At 43.6% G+C, this 16,431-nt stretch overlaps 1 protein-coding gene across 2 annotated transcripts in view; it reads right to left on the bottom strand.

The window, feature by feature from the left end:
* CNST (consortin, connexin sorting protein) overlaps positions 1 to 16,431 on the bottom strand; it is a 122,370-nt gene that overhangs the window by 32,825 nt on the left and 73,114 nt on the right. For both annotated transcript variants that reach the window (XM_011955730.1, XM_011955731.1), the window contains exons 3-6: positions 15,060 to 15,265; positions 4,511 to 4,541; positions 2,358 to 2,444; positions 1,483 to 1,597 (exon numbers count right to left, since the gene is read on the bottom strand). In XM_011955730.1, the coding sequence (XP_011811120.1) occupies positions 1,483 to 1,597; positions 2,358 to 2,444; positions 4,511 to 4,541; positions 15,060 to 15,265 (439 nt within the window). The remainder of the gene's footprint in view (positions 1 to 1,482; positions 1,598 to 2,357; positions 2,445 to 4,510; positions 4,542 to 15,059; positions 15,266 to 16,431) is intronic.

Below are 16,431 nucleotides of genomic sequence, written 5' to 3'. Positions count from 1 at the left end.
CACACGCCCACCTAAGTGCACTATGCCACAATCCCATGAACACCAGCCTACAATGGACTGCCCCTGATGGATTCTTTGGATGTGTGGAACCCAGCCTTCCTCATGGCTACCTTATCACTGGCAAGCCTAGGCACAATTAAACCTGGATTCTTTTTACTTCCAAAGCAGGCGGGCAACACCCTGAGTCCCTGTGTATGATAACCAGAGAAAAACAGGCCTTAAAGGTAGGAGGAAGCCAAAGACGGCAAGAGGACGAGTGGCCTCCGCCAGGGATCATCGAATATTACAGTCCTGCCAGCCGGGCGGAGGATGGTTCACAGGGCCATTCCATATACACGCTAAATAGAATAATCAGACCACAGGCTGCTCTAGAGACCATCGCCAACCAAAGCGCCTCAGCCTGGAAATGCTCACGCAACAACAAACCAAATGCGCGCGGCAATTTATCAACACAGGCTGGCACTAGACACTTCCTAGCAGAAGACGGTGGGGTCTGTGGTGAGTTTAATATCTCCAATTGCTGTCTTAACAGACGGTAACATAAAAGTGGTTCTAGAAATCGCCTCAAACACCGGAAAAGTAGCACAAGGACCAGTCCAAACCCAAACCTGGAAGGGATGGGACCCGGCAAACCTTCTAGGGGGTGGATCTCTAATTTAGGAGGATGTAACACGCTGGTAGGGACGGGCATCTTCACCACTGGGGTCCTCCTGTTTCTCCCGTGTTATCCCACTGATAATGAAAGCCATTAAAACTCTTGTTGAAACCACAGTAAACCGCCAGACGATCCAGACGATGCTCCTGCTACAACGGCACAGTGGATGCCAACCCGTCTCTCAAGAATCCCCAAAATTAAGTTTTTTCTTTTGTTTCTGAGGTGCCCACGCCACCCCCTATGTCATGCCTGAAGTAGTTATTGAGAAAGTCGTCCCTCTTCTCTCTTCTACAAAAGACAAACAGACAGGAATGAAAGATTCTCCCCGCGGCCTGAAAGCTTGGGGGGATGAATAACTCCTCCCTTCTCAGGCCCAGTCCCCGGGCACAAGGCCACTTGCGCCAGCAGCGTGCGTCAGTGAGACAGCAGAAGCAGGAAGTGGGCTGGCCGGAAGACACCGACCCCTGAGGATGGAGAGAGAGGCCATCCGGGTTCCACGTAGCAGTTACATCAGACAGGGACACTTCCTGTTTGCAGGAGACGGTAAAACCCCTGCCGCGTCCTCACGTGGGGCTGACGCCATTTTAGGCCTCAGCCCGTCTGCACCCAGGCGCTCATGAAAACAGCGCGTTGCTCCACACGGCCTCGTGTCGTCTGTTGGCGCGTTCCCCGGGTTCGAACCAATACCAGAGCCTTGCAATAATTCTATTATGCCCATCTTAATGTCTCCAGTTGAAAACATTAAACAAAGAAATGGATACTCAATGCTATAATGCTTCTTCAATATTCTACTCCAACTCATTCTAATGAAATTCTGATATACTTACTCTTGATGTGTTGCACAAATTTTAGTAAGCCGTTCAAAATCTTCCCCATTAAATCCCTTTTCTGAATTCCTTAGAGGCGTGACTGTCTGTGGTTGCACAGTTTTCCATTTTGTTTCTAAATTTAAAGTATTTGTTAGTCACTGGCTCTTACAAAACATATTTAGGAGCAAAAAAACAAAAACAGTTAACTAGCACCACTCACAAAGATTTGCATGCAAAATTATCTTCTCTAACAACCCAACAGTTAGAAATAGCTAACTTATTACTTTTCAGTATAAGTAAATATCATCCTAGAGACGAAATGAGCCAGTAGGGCATGAAATGTGATTAGGAAAAATGCAAATAGTTGCAAGTATTCTTTTCTTGGCATTGATATGAAGAGCAAAATACAAAGAAAAAAGTCTTCTCACAATAGAACAGACTTGTGGTAAAAATGCTATTTTCTTGGCCGGGCGCAGTGGCTCATGCCTGTAATCCCAGCACTTTGGGAGGCCGAGGAGGGCGGATCACAAGGTCAGGAGATCGAGACCACGGTGAAACCCCGTTTCTACTAAAAATACAAAAAATTAGCCGGGCGCGGTGGCATGCACCTGTAGTCCCAGCTACTCGGGAGGCTGAGGCAGGAGAATGGCGTGAACCTGGGAGGCAGAGCTTGCAGTGAGCCGAGATCGCGCCACTGCACTCCAGCCTGGGGGACAGAGCGAGACTCCGTCTCAAAAAAAAAAAAAAAAAAAGGCTATTTTCTTTTCAACATTAACTTGTCTATGGAAACATCTATTTTCTGATTTATAAAACCAGGTCAAGTATGTTAATTTTGTAGACAGTGACTTGTTGGATTACTGCCAATTCCACATGCCATGTTGGTCTGTACTTACCCCACTGTTCTTGAATGGCAGAAAGATTTGCAAGCAATTGCTCATGATACAATCGTTCTAGCTGAATGAATTTCATTGCTTTCTCATCTGAATAGAATATTTAAGGAAAAGAGAAATCCAGACTATTTACATTATTCCCATATTTGAAGAACAATGTCCTACAGATGTTGAGAAATTTGCAGCTTACTAAAACATGATAGGACTCTAAATATTTTTAAATTTAAACATGTCTAAAATAATGTTTCTTATTTTTTTTTCTCAAGATGGAGTCTTGCTCTGTCGCCCAGGCTGGAGTGCAGTAGTGCAATCTCAGCTCACTACAACCTCCATCTCCCAGGTTCAAGCGATTCTCCTGCCTCAGCCTCCCGGGTAACTGAAACTACAGGTGCTCACCACTGCGCCTGGCTAATTTGTTTTTATTTTTAGTAGAGACAGGGTTTCACCATGTTCGCCAGGCTGGTCTCAAACTCCTGACCTCCTGATCTGCCTGCCTCAGCCTCCCAAAGTGCTGGGATTACAGGCATGAGCCACTGCGTCCAGCTTTTTTTATCTGAGACAGAGTCTCCCTCTGTCACCCAGGCTGGAGTGCAGTGGTGCGATCTTGGCTCACTGCAACCTCCCCCTCCTGGATTCAAGTGATTCTCCTGCCTCAGCCTCCAGAGTAGCTGGGATTACAGGTGTGCACCATTATGCCAGCTAATTTTTGTATTTTTAGTCAAGATGGGGTTTCACGGTGTTGGCCAGGCTGGTTTTGAACTCCTGACCTGAAGGGATCCGCCTGCCTCAGCCTCCCAAAGTACTGGGATTACAGGTGTGAGCCACCTCGCCCAGCCTAGCAATGTTTCTCGGTTTTGAAGTAGGTAAATTTTAATGTGGCATATTATGCAACAGCTACTTGGATTCCACACTATCAGCAAACAGAAACTAAAAGAAGGTTTTAATGCTCAAGGAATGTCTGCTTGCAGAGTCAACCAAAAATAATTTAAGGAAACAGAACCACATGGAATCCTGGAATCTACATGTTTCCTTTTTCTCTCCTTACTTTCTGTCAAGCAACTGTGTGACTCTCTGGTCCAGCATTTCTGTTTCAAGTCACCTTGATCCTTACTATTTCCCACTGAATGCTTTTCTCCCGCAAGACCAAAGGATCACAGGCCTAAACAATGACAGAGCAAAAACTTACACGGGTCTTTTGTAAACACTGAATTAACTTGCCACAGTGATTTCCCTCATTATCGCGTGATTCTACTTCTTTGTAAATGATCCTGTGAGCTTTCGCCTTCACATTTGTGTCACACAGATCTGCATCTTGTCAGGTCAGGATACACTGTCCAACTGCCTGCCTTCCCTTGGGCAGTGCTCTAAATGCTGACCCAGAAAAAGGGAAGAGAAAAACTCACTGTTTCGCTTTTTGTCTTCATGATCACTCAGAAGTCCTCTCTCTCTCGCTTGCTACCAAGCTAGCTTTGAAATCTACTGCTTTTGGTCAAAATACACTCTTCAGCTAATGTCTTCTTCCAGCTGGCTGTCTTCTAGCCTGCCCTGTGTTGTAAAATGGGGGTCCCTCACTGCACTACCAGGGAGAAGGCAAGACTGGGCCGTCTAGTCCACAGGAAGACCTGTACCACTGTCGCCGTCACACAGGTGAACTCGGAAGGCAAAGGCACTCTGGCTGAGCTGGTGGAAGCTATCAGGACCAATGACGACGACAGATACGATGAGATCCACCGTCACTGGGGCGGCAATGTCCCGGGTCCCCAGTCTGTGGCTTGCGTTGCCAAACTCGAAAAGGCAAAGGCTAAAGAACTTGCCACTAAACTGGGTTAAATGTACACTGTTGAGTGTTCTGTACATAAAAATAATTAAAATAATACAACTTTTCCTTCAAAAAATAAATACAAATACTTACTTTAGTAAAATTAAGGCCCATTTATGAAGGTAAACTTCTGATGGTTCTAGGAAATTTTGTGGAGTGACAGAAATTTCCTACACATTGCTTTCTGAGGTGGTTATGTGGGCACATACAACCGTCAAAACCACTGAAACCATATGATCTGTATATTCTATTACATGTAAAATATACTTCAATGAAAAAAAATGAATGGTTCTCTAAGAGTTCTAAAAATTTCTTCCTGTAATTAAGAAAAGGATACAGTCCTCCTCCTGGAAATAGGACTCTGCTATCTGTTAAAAACAAAGAAAAAACAGAGAAAATTAAATTAACACTTGGATGAGAAGACAAATTTGAAACAAATTAAGATCTTGAAATTCTAAATGTTTTTGATATCAAATTAAGAGAACTCTTTTTTTAAACTACATTCACCAGTTCAGAAGAAATCTGACTGTAGGCACAGGATACAATTCTTAAGTTACTCATCTCAAGCAAAGCAGAGACGTTCTTTGGTGTTTACACATCATTCTTCCTATTCTACTTCAAGTCAAAGCAAATTTCCCTGATTCATTAGTGTTTAGAACTCTAAAGAATGAGAAAAATGTTAGAGACTGTGTTACAAAAACATAACACAAATGAAAAAACGATTGTTTATTGTAAATCAAAAGTAGAAATATTCCTTTCAAATGTTGTGAAGCAAATAAATAAATAAATAAAAAGAAAAAGTAGAAATACGTCAAGTCACGTGAGACCTCAACATCCTATTTATTTCATTCCTCTTTCACAAACTACTGGCTGAGGACATCACAGGACACTGACTTTTTGGTCTGGTCTGATATTTAAGAAAAGGCCAGGCCAAGCGCTAACAGTTGATTAATGTTTTTTAGAATATGTACAAAGTGCTGCACACAGTAAAGAATACCTAGATAAAGAGTTCCGAGACTCAGGAGCTGTTCTCAGTTCAGGCTTGTCAGTTATCAGATTCATTCTAAGACATCTTTACACTTAGAGATTCTTTGATTCTAAAAACTTTGGGATATTTTTAGATCTTTATTTAGATATGACATTTATGAACAGATCACTAAAGCTAAAAATATTCACTGAAATATTGCATAAACTCTGTATTTTTAAAACAGTTTCCAGCCGGGCACGGTGGCTGATGCCTGTAATCCCAGCACTTTGGGAGGCCGAGGCGGGTGGATCATCTGAGGTCGAGGGTTTAAGACCAGCCTGACCAACACGGTGAAACCCCATCTCTATTAAATATACAAAAATTAGCCGGGTGTGGTGGCTCATGCCTATAATCCCAGTTAGTCTGGAGGCTGAGGCAGAAGAATCGCTTGAACCCGGGAGGTGGAGGTTGCAGTGAGCTGAGATCGTGCCATTGCACTCCAGCCTGGGCAACATGAGCAAACCTCCGTCTCAAAGAAAAAAAACAACCAAAAAAAAAAAAAAAACCACCAAAAAACAGTTTCCACAGATTGTCTCTAGTAAAAAAAAAAGTATAACCTTTATACATCACTATCTCCATTTTCCAGGTAAACTGCCAAGGCAAAGAAAAATAAAGTACTTGTCAAAGCTATAAGCTAGCAATAAAAAGGAATGGTTTTTCCCAAATCACTCAGGGGAAACAGCACACTTTTAAAGGACAATACTTGCCTAGTTTAAATCCTACAAATGTGACATTTTTTCCATCAGCAATGTAGATGACTGACTCCATCATCTCTATAAATGTTTAGTTTTCAGTTAATATAAAGTTTGATTCCATATTTATGTTATATTAAGGATTTTGCGAGGGACAAACTGATTATTGAGAATCTGGTTATCTTCTACCAGCTTATTTTTTTAATAGTATGTTTTAAAAGTAGTATGAACCAAGTCAAACTGCCGATCTTCAATCATTTCTTTAGCTTACAAAATGAGAATCTCATATAATGGTGTAACCAGCAGTGTGCTAAGTGTTTAACAGGCGTCTCCAGAGTGCCGGGGAGAGCCCAGCTTGCAGTGTTTGCCAGTGTGCTGATGTTTTGTTTTGTTTTGTTTTGTTTTTTTGTGCTGATGTTTAACAGGCATCTCCGGAGTGCCGGGGAGAGCCCGGCTTGCAGTGTTTGCTCATCTCAGTGGTGTCAATACTCCACCATGGCCGATGTCAAGCTACCAATGTGATGGGCGTCACTAAACACGGTTCTCAGATGTCAGTACTAGCAGGTTCCAGCATACCAGTGCGTTGGTTACACCTAACTGAAATCAATGATGACATTGCAACTACAGAGCCCGGCATGGCGGCTCATGCCTATAATCCCAGCACTTTGAAGCTGAAGCAGGCAGATCACTTGAGGTCAGAAGTTCGACATCAACTTGGCTGACATGGTGAAACCCTGTATCTTCTAAAAACATGAAAATTAGCTGGGTGTGGTGGCATGCACCTGTATTCCCAGCTACTTGGGAGGCTGAGGCAGAAGAATCACTCGAACCTGGGAGGTAGAGGTTGCAGTGAGGCGAAATTGCGCCACTGCACTCCAGCCTGGGTGACAGTGTGAAACTCTGTCTCAAGAAAACAAAGAAAAAAACATTTCAAGTACAAACTCCCAGTGAAAACATCTATGGCATTACACAGTTTCCTTTCTATACATGGTATGAGATAGAGTTTCAGGTTGTCCATTAAAATAAAATGTCTGGCCCTTCAAAGCCATTTTTCTTGCCTTTTTGCATCTGCACACAATTGGCACATGGTTATTTATAAATAGCTCTTACTTGAGGAGTTTTGATGGGGTCCATAACTATTATGTAACCAGATTTCTTGGCACTGCAGAAATACAATGTTCAATTAGCTTGCAGGCTTCTGTAGCAGTTCTAATACCATAAAGTAACTATGCAGAGAAGGTTATGAAACCCAGTGCCTCAAAATTAAAAAAGTAAAAGACATTTCCAGGTAAAAAGTCATCCTGAGAAATAAATATACAAAGTATTTCCTCTTTAAAAATCTCCCCCTTGCAAGTCTAGCAGGAAGAGAAAATGTACTTTTTTTGAAGCATAGTTCTAAACCTGAAAGCTAGCCCAGTAGAGCAGAAAGAACATGAGGTTGGAGGTGAATGGCCTGTGTTTTAGTCCAAGCCCTGTCACTTACCAGCTGTGTGACCCTGGACATGTCATTTCGCATCTCAAGCCTCAACTTTCTTATCTTAAACCAGGGACAGTAATGCAGTTTTACACAGCTGCAGAGGTGTATAAAACAAGGCTGCCATGAGGACTGAAAGAGGGATTGTGTTTGCGGCCCAGGTACAGGAAACAAATTAAAATAAATAACTAAATACAAATTAAAAAAAAAAAAAGAAAGAAAGAGAGAATGTGTATCCAGCATAATGCCCAGCACACTGCAGTACGTGCTTAAAACAGTTTTTGAGTCTGATTCGGAATGAATTGCAAGGTGCAGAGTAGAATCATGTGACAAAGTTGAAAACTGCTGGGAAGGCAACAGTTATAAGGTGATCCTGGTTATCCTTCTTTTACCAATCAGGAACCCTCTAAAAAAAGATACTGTGAAGGGCCATGGCCTCAATGTTTGTGTCCCCCTCACAAATTCATATTTTGAAACCAAGTTCCCAGGGGATAGTGTGAAGAAGGGGGTCTCCGGGAGGTGGTTAGGTCACGGGGGCTCTGCCCACGTTCACTTACAAAAGAGGCCCAAGGGAGGGCCTGTGTTTCTATATGAAAATCTCCCAAGCATATGACTTCAGTTAAACATTTAAAGCTAACCTGTAGTCATGTTAACTAAGTCAGTGTAAAAAAGACCACTCATACCTAAGAACAAGAACTTTAAAACAGAATTTTTAAGAGTTCCACGAGCTCAAAATATATGTCGTCGTATTTCCATTGGCCTTTAGCACATATTATTCCATATATTATATACCACTTTTTAAACCACAATTTTCCTAAAATTAGTTCTCACATTTGAATACCTTATTTCTGTTAATGGTACTACTATTCCCCCCAAACTGGATATCCTACAGTCATCTCTGATTTCTCCTTTATTCCCTTTTTACAGTTGTGATGGTTAATACTGAGTGTCAACGTGATTGGTAGAAGGATACAAAGTACTGATCCTGGGTGTGCCTGTGAGTGTGCTGCCAAAAGAGATGAACATTTGAGTCAGTGGGCTGGGAAAGGCAGATCCCCCTTAATCTGGTGGGTACAATCTAATCAGCTGCCAGGGAATATAAAGCAGGCAGAAAAAGGTGAAAAAGAGACGGGCCTAGCCTCCCAGCCTACATCTTTCTCCCGTGCTGGATGCTTCCTGCCCTTGACCATTGGACTCCAAGTTCTTCAGTTTTGGGACTTAGACCAGCTCTCTCTGTCCTCCTCAGCTTGCAGACAGCCTATTGTGGGACTTTGTGATCATGCCAGTTAATACTTAATAAACTCCCCTTTATACATATAAATATATATAGGATATATATAAATATCCTATGAGCTCTGTCCCTCTAAGAGAACCCTGACTAATACAACAATCTACACCAAGTCCTAGTTATCCTTCCTTCCAAAGATCTCAAATCCATCCCTCTCCATTTCCACTGTCACCACTTTAGCCTAGATGCTTTTATTACCTTATGCCGGAATTATGTCTTCATTTAGTTCTTATTTTCATCCAAATTTTACATGTCTATGCTTTAAGGAGTCAAACAGTTCTACAGACAGGAAAATGACAGAAAAGCCTCTCCCCAGACTCTTGTGATCCACTCTAAACAGGACTGGTGACCCTCCCCTTCCTGGCATACAGCTGTCATCTTAAAATCTCCCTTCACTTAGATTCCCTTCACCTCCTTCCTGAGTAGGATTCCCAGTTTCCTGTATCTCACACCTTCCTGTTTCTTGGTTTACTCCCTTGTTTTGCTGGAGCACATCATCTAGTGGCTTCCTGAAAAAGAGTAGATAGGAGCTACCAGAGGACCTGAAGTAGGAACATCCTTGGTATATCTGAGGAGCTGTCAGAAGGCCAGTGAACCTGGAAAGGAGTGAGTTAAGAAGAATCTTAGTAATGAAGATCTAGGAGGCTGACAGGACCAGATCATGTAGGGCCTTGTAGGCCATGGTAAGGATTTTGGTTTTTATTCTAAATGAGAAGGGAAGCCATTGGAGGGCTTTCAACAGTGGAGTGACAAGATCTGACTTATGTTTCGTCTGCATCACAGTGACTGTCATGGAGAGAGAACGCACTAAGTGGAAGGGAGAGTGAAGGCAGGAAGGTCTCTATAGTGAGAAATTTACTGCAAGAATCTGGATGAGATTTGATGGTGTCCTGTACTGAAATGGTAGCAGAGAAAGAGGGAAGAAGTTCTGGGTGTATTTTGAAGTAGATCTGCAGGACTTGCTGTTGGATTGGATTTGGATGCAGGGAAAAGCAAATAAAGTATGACTTCAAGGCATTTGGTCTCCACAACTAGAGGGATGAAGTTGGCATTTAACAAGAGAGGTAAGACCAGGAAAGCAGTAGATACGGGAGAAAATCAAAGTTTGATTTTGTAAATCTTAAGTTTGAAATGCCCATGTGACATCTTGGGTAGCTGGATAGTTAAGTCTGGAGTTCAGAAAAGAAATAGGACAGGCCGGGCACAGTGGCTCACACCTGTAATCCCAGCACTTTGGGAGGCTGCGGCGGGCAGCTCACCTGAGGTCAGGAGTTTGAGACCAGCCTGGCCAACATGGTGAAACGCCGTCTCTGCTAAAAATACAAAAATTAGCCAAGCGTGGTGGCGTGTGCCTGTAATCCCAGCTAGTTAGGGGGCTGAGACAGGAGAATCACTTGACCTCGGGAGGCGGAGGTTGTAGTGAGCTGAGATCCAGCCGCTGCACTCCAGCCTGGGCGACACCGTGAGACACCGTCTAAAAAAAAAATATGACAAACCTACAGGGTTGGATGAAAACACCCAGCAAGTAAACTCAGAATGAGAAGAGATTCAAGAACTGAACTCTGATGCATCCCAGTGTTTAAATATTACGGCTGGGTGCAGTGGCTCATGCCTGAAATCCCAGCACTTTGGGAGGCCAAGGTGGGAGGATCACTTGAGGCCAGAAATTCGAGACCAGCCCGGGCAACATGGTGAAACCCTGTCTCCACAAAAAAATAAAAAAATTAGCTGGGCATGGTGGCATGCGCCTGCAGTCCCAGCCACTTGGTAAGCGGAGGCAGGAAGACTGCTTGAACCCGTGAGATGGAGGTTGCAGTGAGCCGTGATGATGCCACTGTACTCCAGCCTGGTGACAGAGTGGGGAAAAAAAAAGGAAAATATGGGAACTCAGCAAATGAGCCAGAGAAGGCATGGCCAGTGATGTAAGAGGTAAATGCCAAGAAAAGAGCTCCCAAAAGGCAAATAAGCAAAACGCTTCAAAACAGAGTATGTGATCAACTTGATGTTTCCAATAGTTCCAGTAAGATGAAAACTGAGGTCTGACCACTGGATTTAACAACATGGAGATCACTGGTGACTTTTACAATGCAATTTTGGGGGAGTGGTGGGAACAAAAGCCAGATTAGAATCAGTTCAAGAGAGAATTGGGTATGGAATGTTACCTAAGTAAATTCTTGCCCAGAATGTTTAACCTGAATCAAATCTTAAAGAAATAATTAGGCTGGGTGCCGTGGCTCACATCTGTAATCCCAGCACTTTGGGAGGCCGAGGTGGGCGGATCATGAGCTCAAGAGATTGAGACCATCCTGGCTAACATGGTGAAACCCCATCTCTACTAAAAATACAAAAATCAGCTGGGTGTGGTGGCGCAGGCCTGCAGTCCCAGCTACTCAGGCGGCTGAGGCAGAAGAATTGCTTGAACCCAGGAGGCGGAGCTTGCAGTGGGCCAAGATCACGCCACTGCACTCCAGCCTGCGGACACAGCAAGACTCCATCTCCAAAAAAAAAAAAAAAAAGAAATAATTAGACAAATCCTGATTATGGGACATTCTACATGAATTCTTAAGACTGTTCATAAATGTCACTGTGAAAGAAAGAAAGACTGATACAGATAGAAAAGCAGGGAGCATTCTGGATTACAGGAGACTAATGAATACTGACAGTTGAATGCAGTATGCCATCCCACACTGAATCCTGCATTGGGAGAAAATAGTTACACAGAACATTTGTGGAACTACTTGGGGGAAATTTGAACATGGATTGTACATTAAATAATTTTACTGCATCAGTGACTCATTTCTTGGGGTCGATAATGGCCTTGTATATTATATAGGAGAGTATCCTTCTTCTTTGGAGATTTACATACAAATATTTAGGGGCGAAATGTCATAATGCAAATTACTTTCAAGTGTTTCAATGGAAAAAATACCTGTATGTACACAAGAGAAAGGGCAAGAGCAAAAAGGCCAGGCGCGGTGGCTCACGCCTGTAATCCCAGCACTTCGGGAGGCTGAGGTGGGTGGATCACCTGAGGTCAGGAGTTTAAGACCAGCCTGGGCAATATGGTGAAACCCCATCTCTACTAAAAATACAAAAATTACCTGGGCGCAGTGGTGACTGCCTATAGTCCCAGCTGAAAAAAAGAGCAAAAATTTGATAAAAATGTTAACAACTGGCAAATCTAGGTGAAATCTACCGTGTGATGTGCTGGGAATTACTAACATGAATGAAGTATACCTCCATCCCTCCCTGATGTGTGTGTCCCTTGGGAGGTGACAGGGTATTCTGTCTTCTTGGGCTGAGGAGGCAACCATCAACTGAATCCTGTCACCCTGATCTCAGCTTTCTAATGGCATCAGTATTTCTTTGCTGATCCCCAGCTTTGATTTCCAATGAGCAATCTCTGAATTAGTGACCGTAAGAATAGAGTTTAAATGTTTAATATTTCTTTGGCTTTTACTGTACATCAAACATATGTTAAGTGCTTTTACATGCATTATCTCATTTAATCCTTTATTACTTTACAACAGAGGAAACCAAAAGCCACTTAGCTTGTGGTAAGGCCAAAGCCCATACATTTAAACCATCACTGTATTCTCTAATCTTTCTCAGGAGAGAAAAGATCGCCATGCAATCCACTGTTCAAATGCAATGAAAGCTGAGTGATTAGAAAGCTGCCTTGCTGTTGGTGCTGCTCAACAATGGTGAGTTCGTGACAGCTTAGAGGCCAGAAGGAGTATACATCTCCTCAAAGGCATTCTTCAAGTTCATAAAGGAGGTAATACAAATTTGTAAGAATATACGTTTTCCTGAATTGGGACAAAACCTATTTTACTTTGTTGTTGTTGCTGTTTGTTTTTAGACAGGGTCTTACTCTGTTACCCAGGCTGGAGTGCAGTGGTGGAATCACGGCTCATTGTAGCCTCAAACTCCTGGGCTCATGCAATCCTCCCACCTTAGCCTCCTCAGTAGCTGGGATTACAGGTGCACGCCACCGTGCCTAGCTAAATTTTTTGTATTTTTTTGTAGAGACAAGGTTTCCATGTTGCCTAGGCTAGTCTTGAACTCCTGGGCTCAAGCAATCTGCCTGCCTTGGCCTCCCAGAGTGCTGCATCACAGGTATGAGCCACCGTGCCTGGTCCTATTTTCCTTTTTTTTTTTTTTGAGACAGAGTCTCACTCTGTCACCCAGGCTGGAGTGCAGTGGTGCGATCTCGGCTCACTCCAACCTCCGCCTCCAGGGTTCAAGCAATTCTCCTGCCTCAGCCTCTTGAGTAGCTGGGAGTACAGGCACGTGCCACCATGACTGGCTAATTTGTGTGTGTGTGTGTGTATTTTTAAAAGAGATGAGGTTTCACTGTGTTGGCCAGGCTGGTCTCGAACTCCTGATCTCACATGATCCACCCACTTTGGCCTCCCAAAGTGCTGGGATTATAGGCATGAGCCACTGTGCCCGGCCTACTTTACTTTTTGTCCCATTTTCTGTTTGCTCTGAGAATACTCTTGTCTTCAATCCTAATGTAACATCATATCTGTTTTTGTTACATTAGGATTAGACACAAATTCTGTTTAGAAATAACTCCAATAATAGTCTTTCTATTTTACTTTCACATTGACAATGAGTCAGATTTGCTTCAGCCTGGAAGAACATGTTTATGTGAAACTGGGCACTTGCAGCCAGCTGCACTTTTGTTTTTCTAAATGGGAAATGGGTTAAAAATTAAAAAGTATTCACTTCTCATTACAAAAGTCAATCACTTTCGCCATTCCCATGTACCAGTTATTTTCATTTTGTGTAAAAATAAAATGCAGGCTGGGTGCAGTGGCTTGCGCCTGTAATCCCAGCACTTTGGAAGGCCGAGGCGGGTGGATCACCTGAGTTCAGGAGTTTGAGACCAGCCTGGCCAATGTGGTGAAATCCCATCTCTATTAAAATACAAAAATTAGCCAGGCATGGTGGTGGGCACCTGTAATCCCAGCTACTCAGGAGGCTGAGGCAGGAGAATGGCTTGAACCCGGGAGGTGGAGACTGCAGTGAGCTGAGATCATGCCACTGCACTCCAGCCTGGGCAACAAAGCGAGACTCTGTCTCAAAAAATAAATAAATAAATACAATAAAAAATAAAATAAAATGCAGCTCAAATATTTTAATTTCTTCTCAATTAGCTCTTATGGCCTAAAGGTTCCCCAGTCTCCAGGCTCTCCATCCTCTAACATATGTACCCTCCTAATCCTCAAAAGAGTTCTTTTTCTAAAATTCAAATTTGATTCAGGCACTCTTATAATTAAAAGTTCCCAGTCCCTAAAAATAAAGCCTTAATGTCAAACCAGCTCTTCAATCTCACCTCCTCGTTTTCTGTCTTCATCTCCAATAATATCCCAGCTATGGCTCTCACAGGCTGATCTCTTCCTGGACCAACTCATTCTGTTAATCCACTGAGCGCCTAATAAGCCCGGAAAACCCAGCTCAAGAGTCACCTTCTGTTCCCAAGTGTCCACCAGGCAGAATTAATCACTCATTTTGTGCTGCTGAATCTTTAACGTATGTTTACTCTTAACACTGAATACAAAATTCCACAACTACTTATCTATATAACTGTTGCTCCTGTTCCGCAGGGGCTCTCTTAAGGGCATATTCTGCTAAGTAATCTTTGTCCACCCAGTGTCTAGCAGGGTCTTTGGCACCTGGTAGATGCTTATCAAACTCTTGCTATGTTGACACTTATCTGTACACAGCTTAATTACTGATTTAAAAAGTGAGCCATTGTTCAAACTACGGATTATCCAAGGCCAAGGGATGGCCATCAGTTAGTAATATGCCAAATATCCCACTAGGGTCACCTTCTCCTGGGCTCACCAATGATGAGTGGGACACAATCAATTACAGAGATTGCATTTTATTTTTTATTTTTATATTTATTTATTTAGAGACAGGTTCTCTCACTCTGTCTCCCAGGCTGAGAGCAGTGGTGCAATGTCAGCTCAATGCAACCTCTGTCTCTCAGGCTTGAGTGGTCGTCCCACCTTGGCCTCCCAAGTAGCTGGGACTACAGTGCACACCACCATGTCCGGCTAATTTTTGTATATTTTGTAGAGATGGGGTTTCGCCATGTTGCTCAGGCTGGTCTCAAACTCCCGCGCTCAAGCCATCCACCCACCTTGGCCTCCCAAGTAGCTGGGACGAGAGGTGTGCACCACCATGTCCGGCTAATTTTTGCATATTTTGTAGAGACGGGGTTTTCCCATGTTGCTCAGGCTGGTCTCGAACTCCCAAGCTCAAGCCATCCACCCACCTTGGGATTACAGGTGTGAGCCACCGTGCCCAGCCAAGACAGCATTTTAGATCATTCCAAACGCTGCTAGGAGAATTTTCGTGAGGCTGAAAGTGAAGGCTTTACCAGAGTACCTGATGAAGGCAAAGGGGAAGTGCTCTTGAATCCAACTGCTCAACTTCACCTCGTATAAGTGAAAACAGAGACTGCAGAACAAGCTTCGGAGCCTCTGGCTGCTCATTAGCATTGACTTCAGCAGCTTCTTCATCACCAACAGCATGTGTGACTGCACTTAGTATTTTTTCTTGCATTAAAGGTGCAATATCTCCTGAAAACAGTCCTTTAAGAAGTAAAGAAAATGCCTACGTTAGGATCAATTCCCATGATGGTATAACACATTAATTCCCATGATGGTGTAACACATTAAAATGATTACGTATAGTTTGATGCCCTGGCTTGCCCAAACTAAAACAGACCTGAACAGGAAGGTAAATGTGTTAATCACATGGAACTGCTAAAGAAGTTGAGCCTTTCTGATTAAACTCTGATAACATCAGAAATACTTCTAGATGCTAGGAGAGTACTAGGAGAGTAGCAGGAATTCAGATGCCAGACCTAATGGCTAGCGAAATATTTTTCCTAATAAAAAGAAGTAACACAAACTTCTCAAAAATCACTAATAAATACTTAACTAACAGCTACTGAAATACACCAAATCTTAAACATTGTTATAAACTACAACCTCACCCTTCACTGAAATCTCAGTGTCAGTTTTAATTTTCATGTTCAAATTTAACAGACTATCTGCCTATGTGCATACCTTTAGCTAGTTTGCCTTGGAAAGGATCTTCTTCAGAAATATCATGTGTATGACCACGACTGAAGCCGTCCTCCCTGCAGAGTGTGCCCAGAGTCCATCGTGTGTATACACCACGACTGAAGCCGTCCTCCCTGCAGAGTGTGCCCGGAGTCCATCGTGTGTATGCACCATGACTGAAGCCGTCCTCCCTGTAGTGTGTGCCCGGAGTCCACTGTGTGTATGCACCATGACTGAAGCCGTCCTCCCTGCAGAGTGTGCCCGGAGTCCACTGTGTGTATACACCATGACTGAAGCCGTCCTCCCTGTAGTGTGTGCCCGGAGTCCATCGTGTGTATACACCACCACTGAAGACGTCCTCCCTGCAGAGTGTGCCCAGAGCCCATCGTGTGTATACACCACGACTGAAGCCATCCTCCCTGCAGAGTGTGCCCGGAGTCCACTGTGTGTATGCACCACGACTGAAGTCGTGCTCCCTGCAGAGTGTGCCCAGAGCCCATCGTGTATACACCACAACTGAAGCCGTCCTCCCTGCAGAGTGTGCCCAGAGTCCATTGTGTGTATGCACCATGACTGAAGCTGTCCTCCCTGCAGAGTGTGCCCAGAGCCCGTCGTGTATACACCACGACTGAAGCCGTCCTCCCTGTAGTGTGCCCAGAGCCCGTCGTGTATACACCACGACTGAAGCC

Source organism: Colobus angolensis, unplaced genomic scaffold (assembly GCF_000951035.1).
Source record: "Colobus angolensis palliatus isolate OR3802 unplaced genomic scaffold, Cang.pa_1.0 Scaffold40, whole genome shotgun sequence".
Classification (NCBI taxonomy): Eukaryota; Metazoa; Chordata; class Mammalia; order Primates; family Cercopithecidae; genus Colobus; species Colobus angolensis.
Note: the sequence above shows the minus strand (reverse complement) of the source record. Positions and strands in the feature narration are given on the sequence as shown.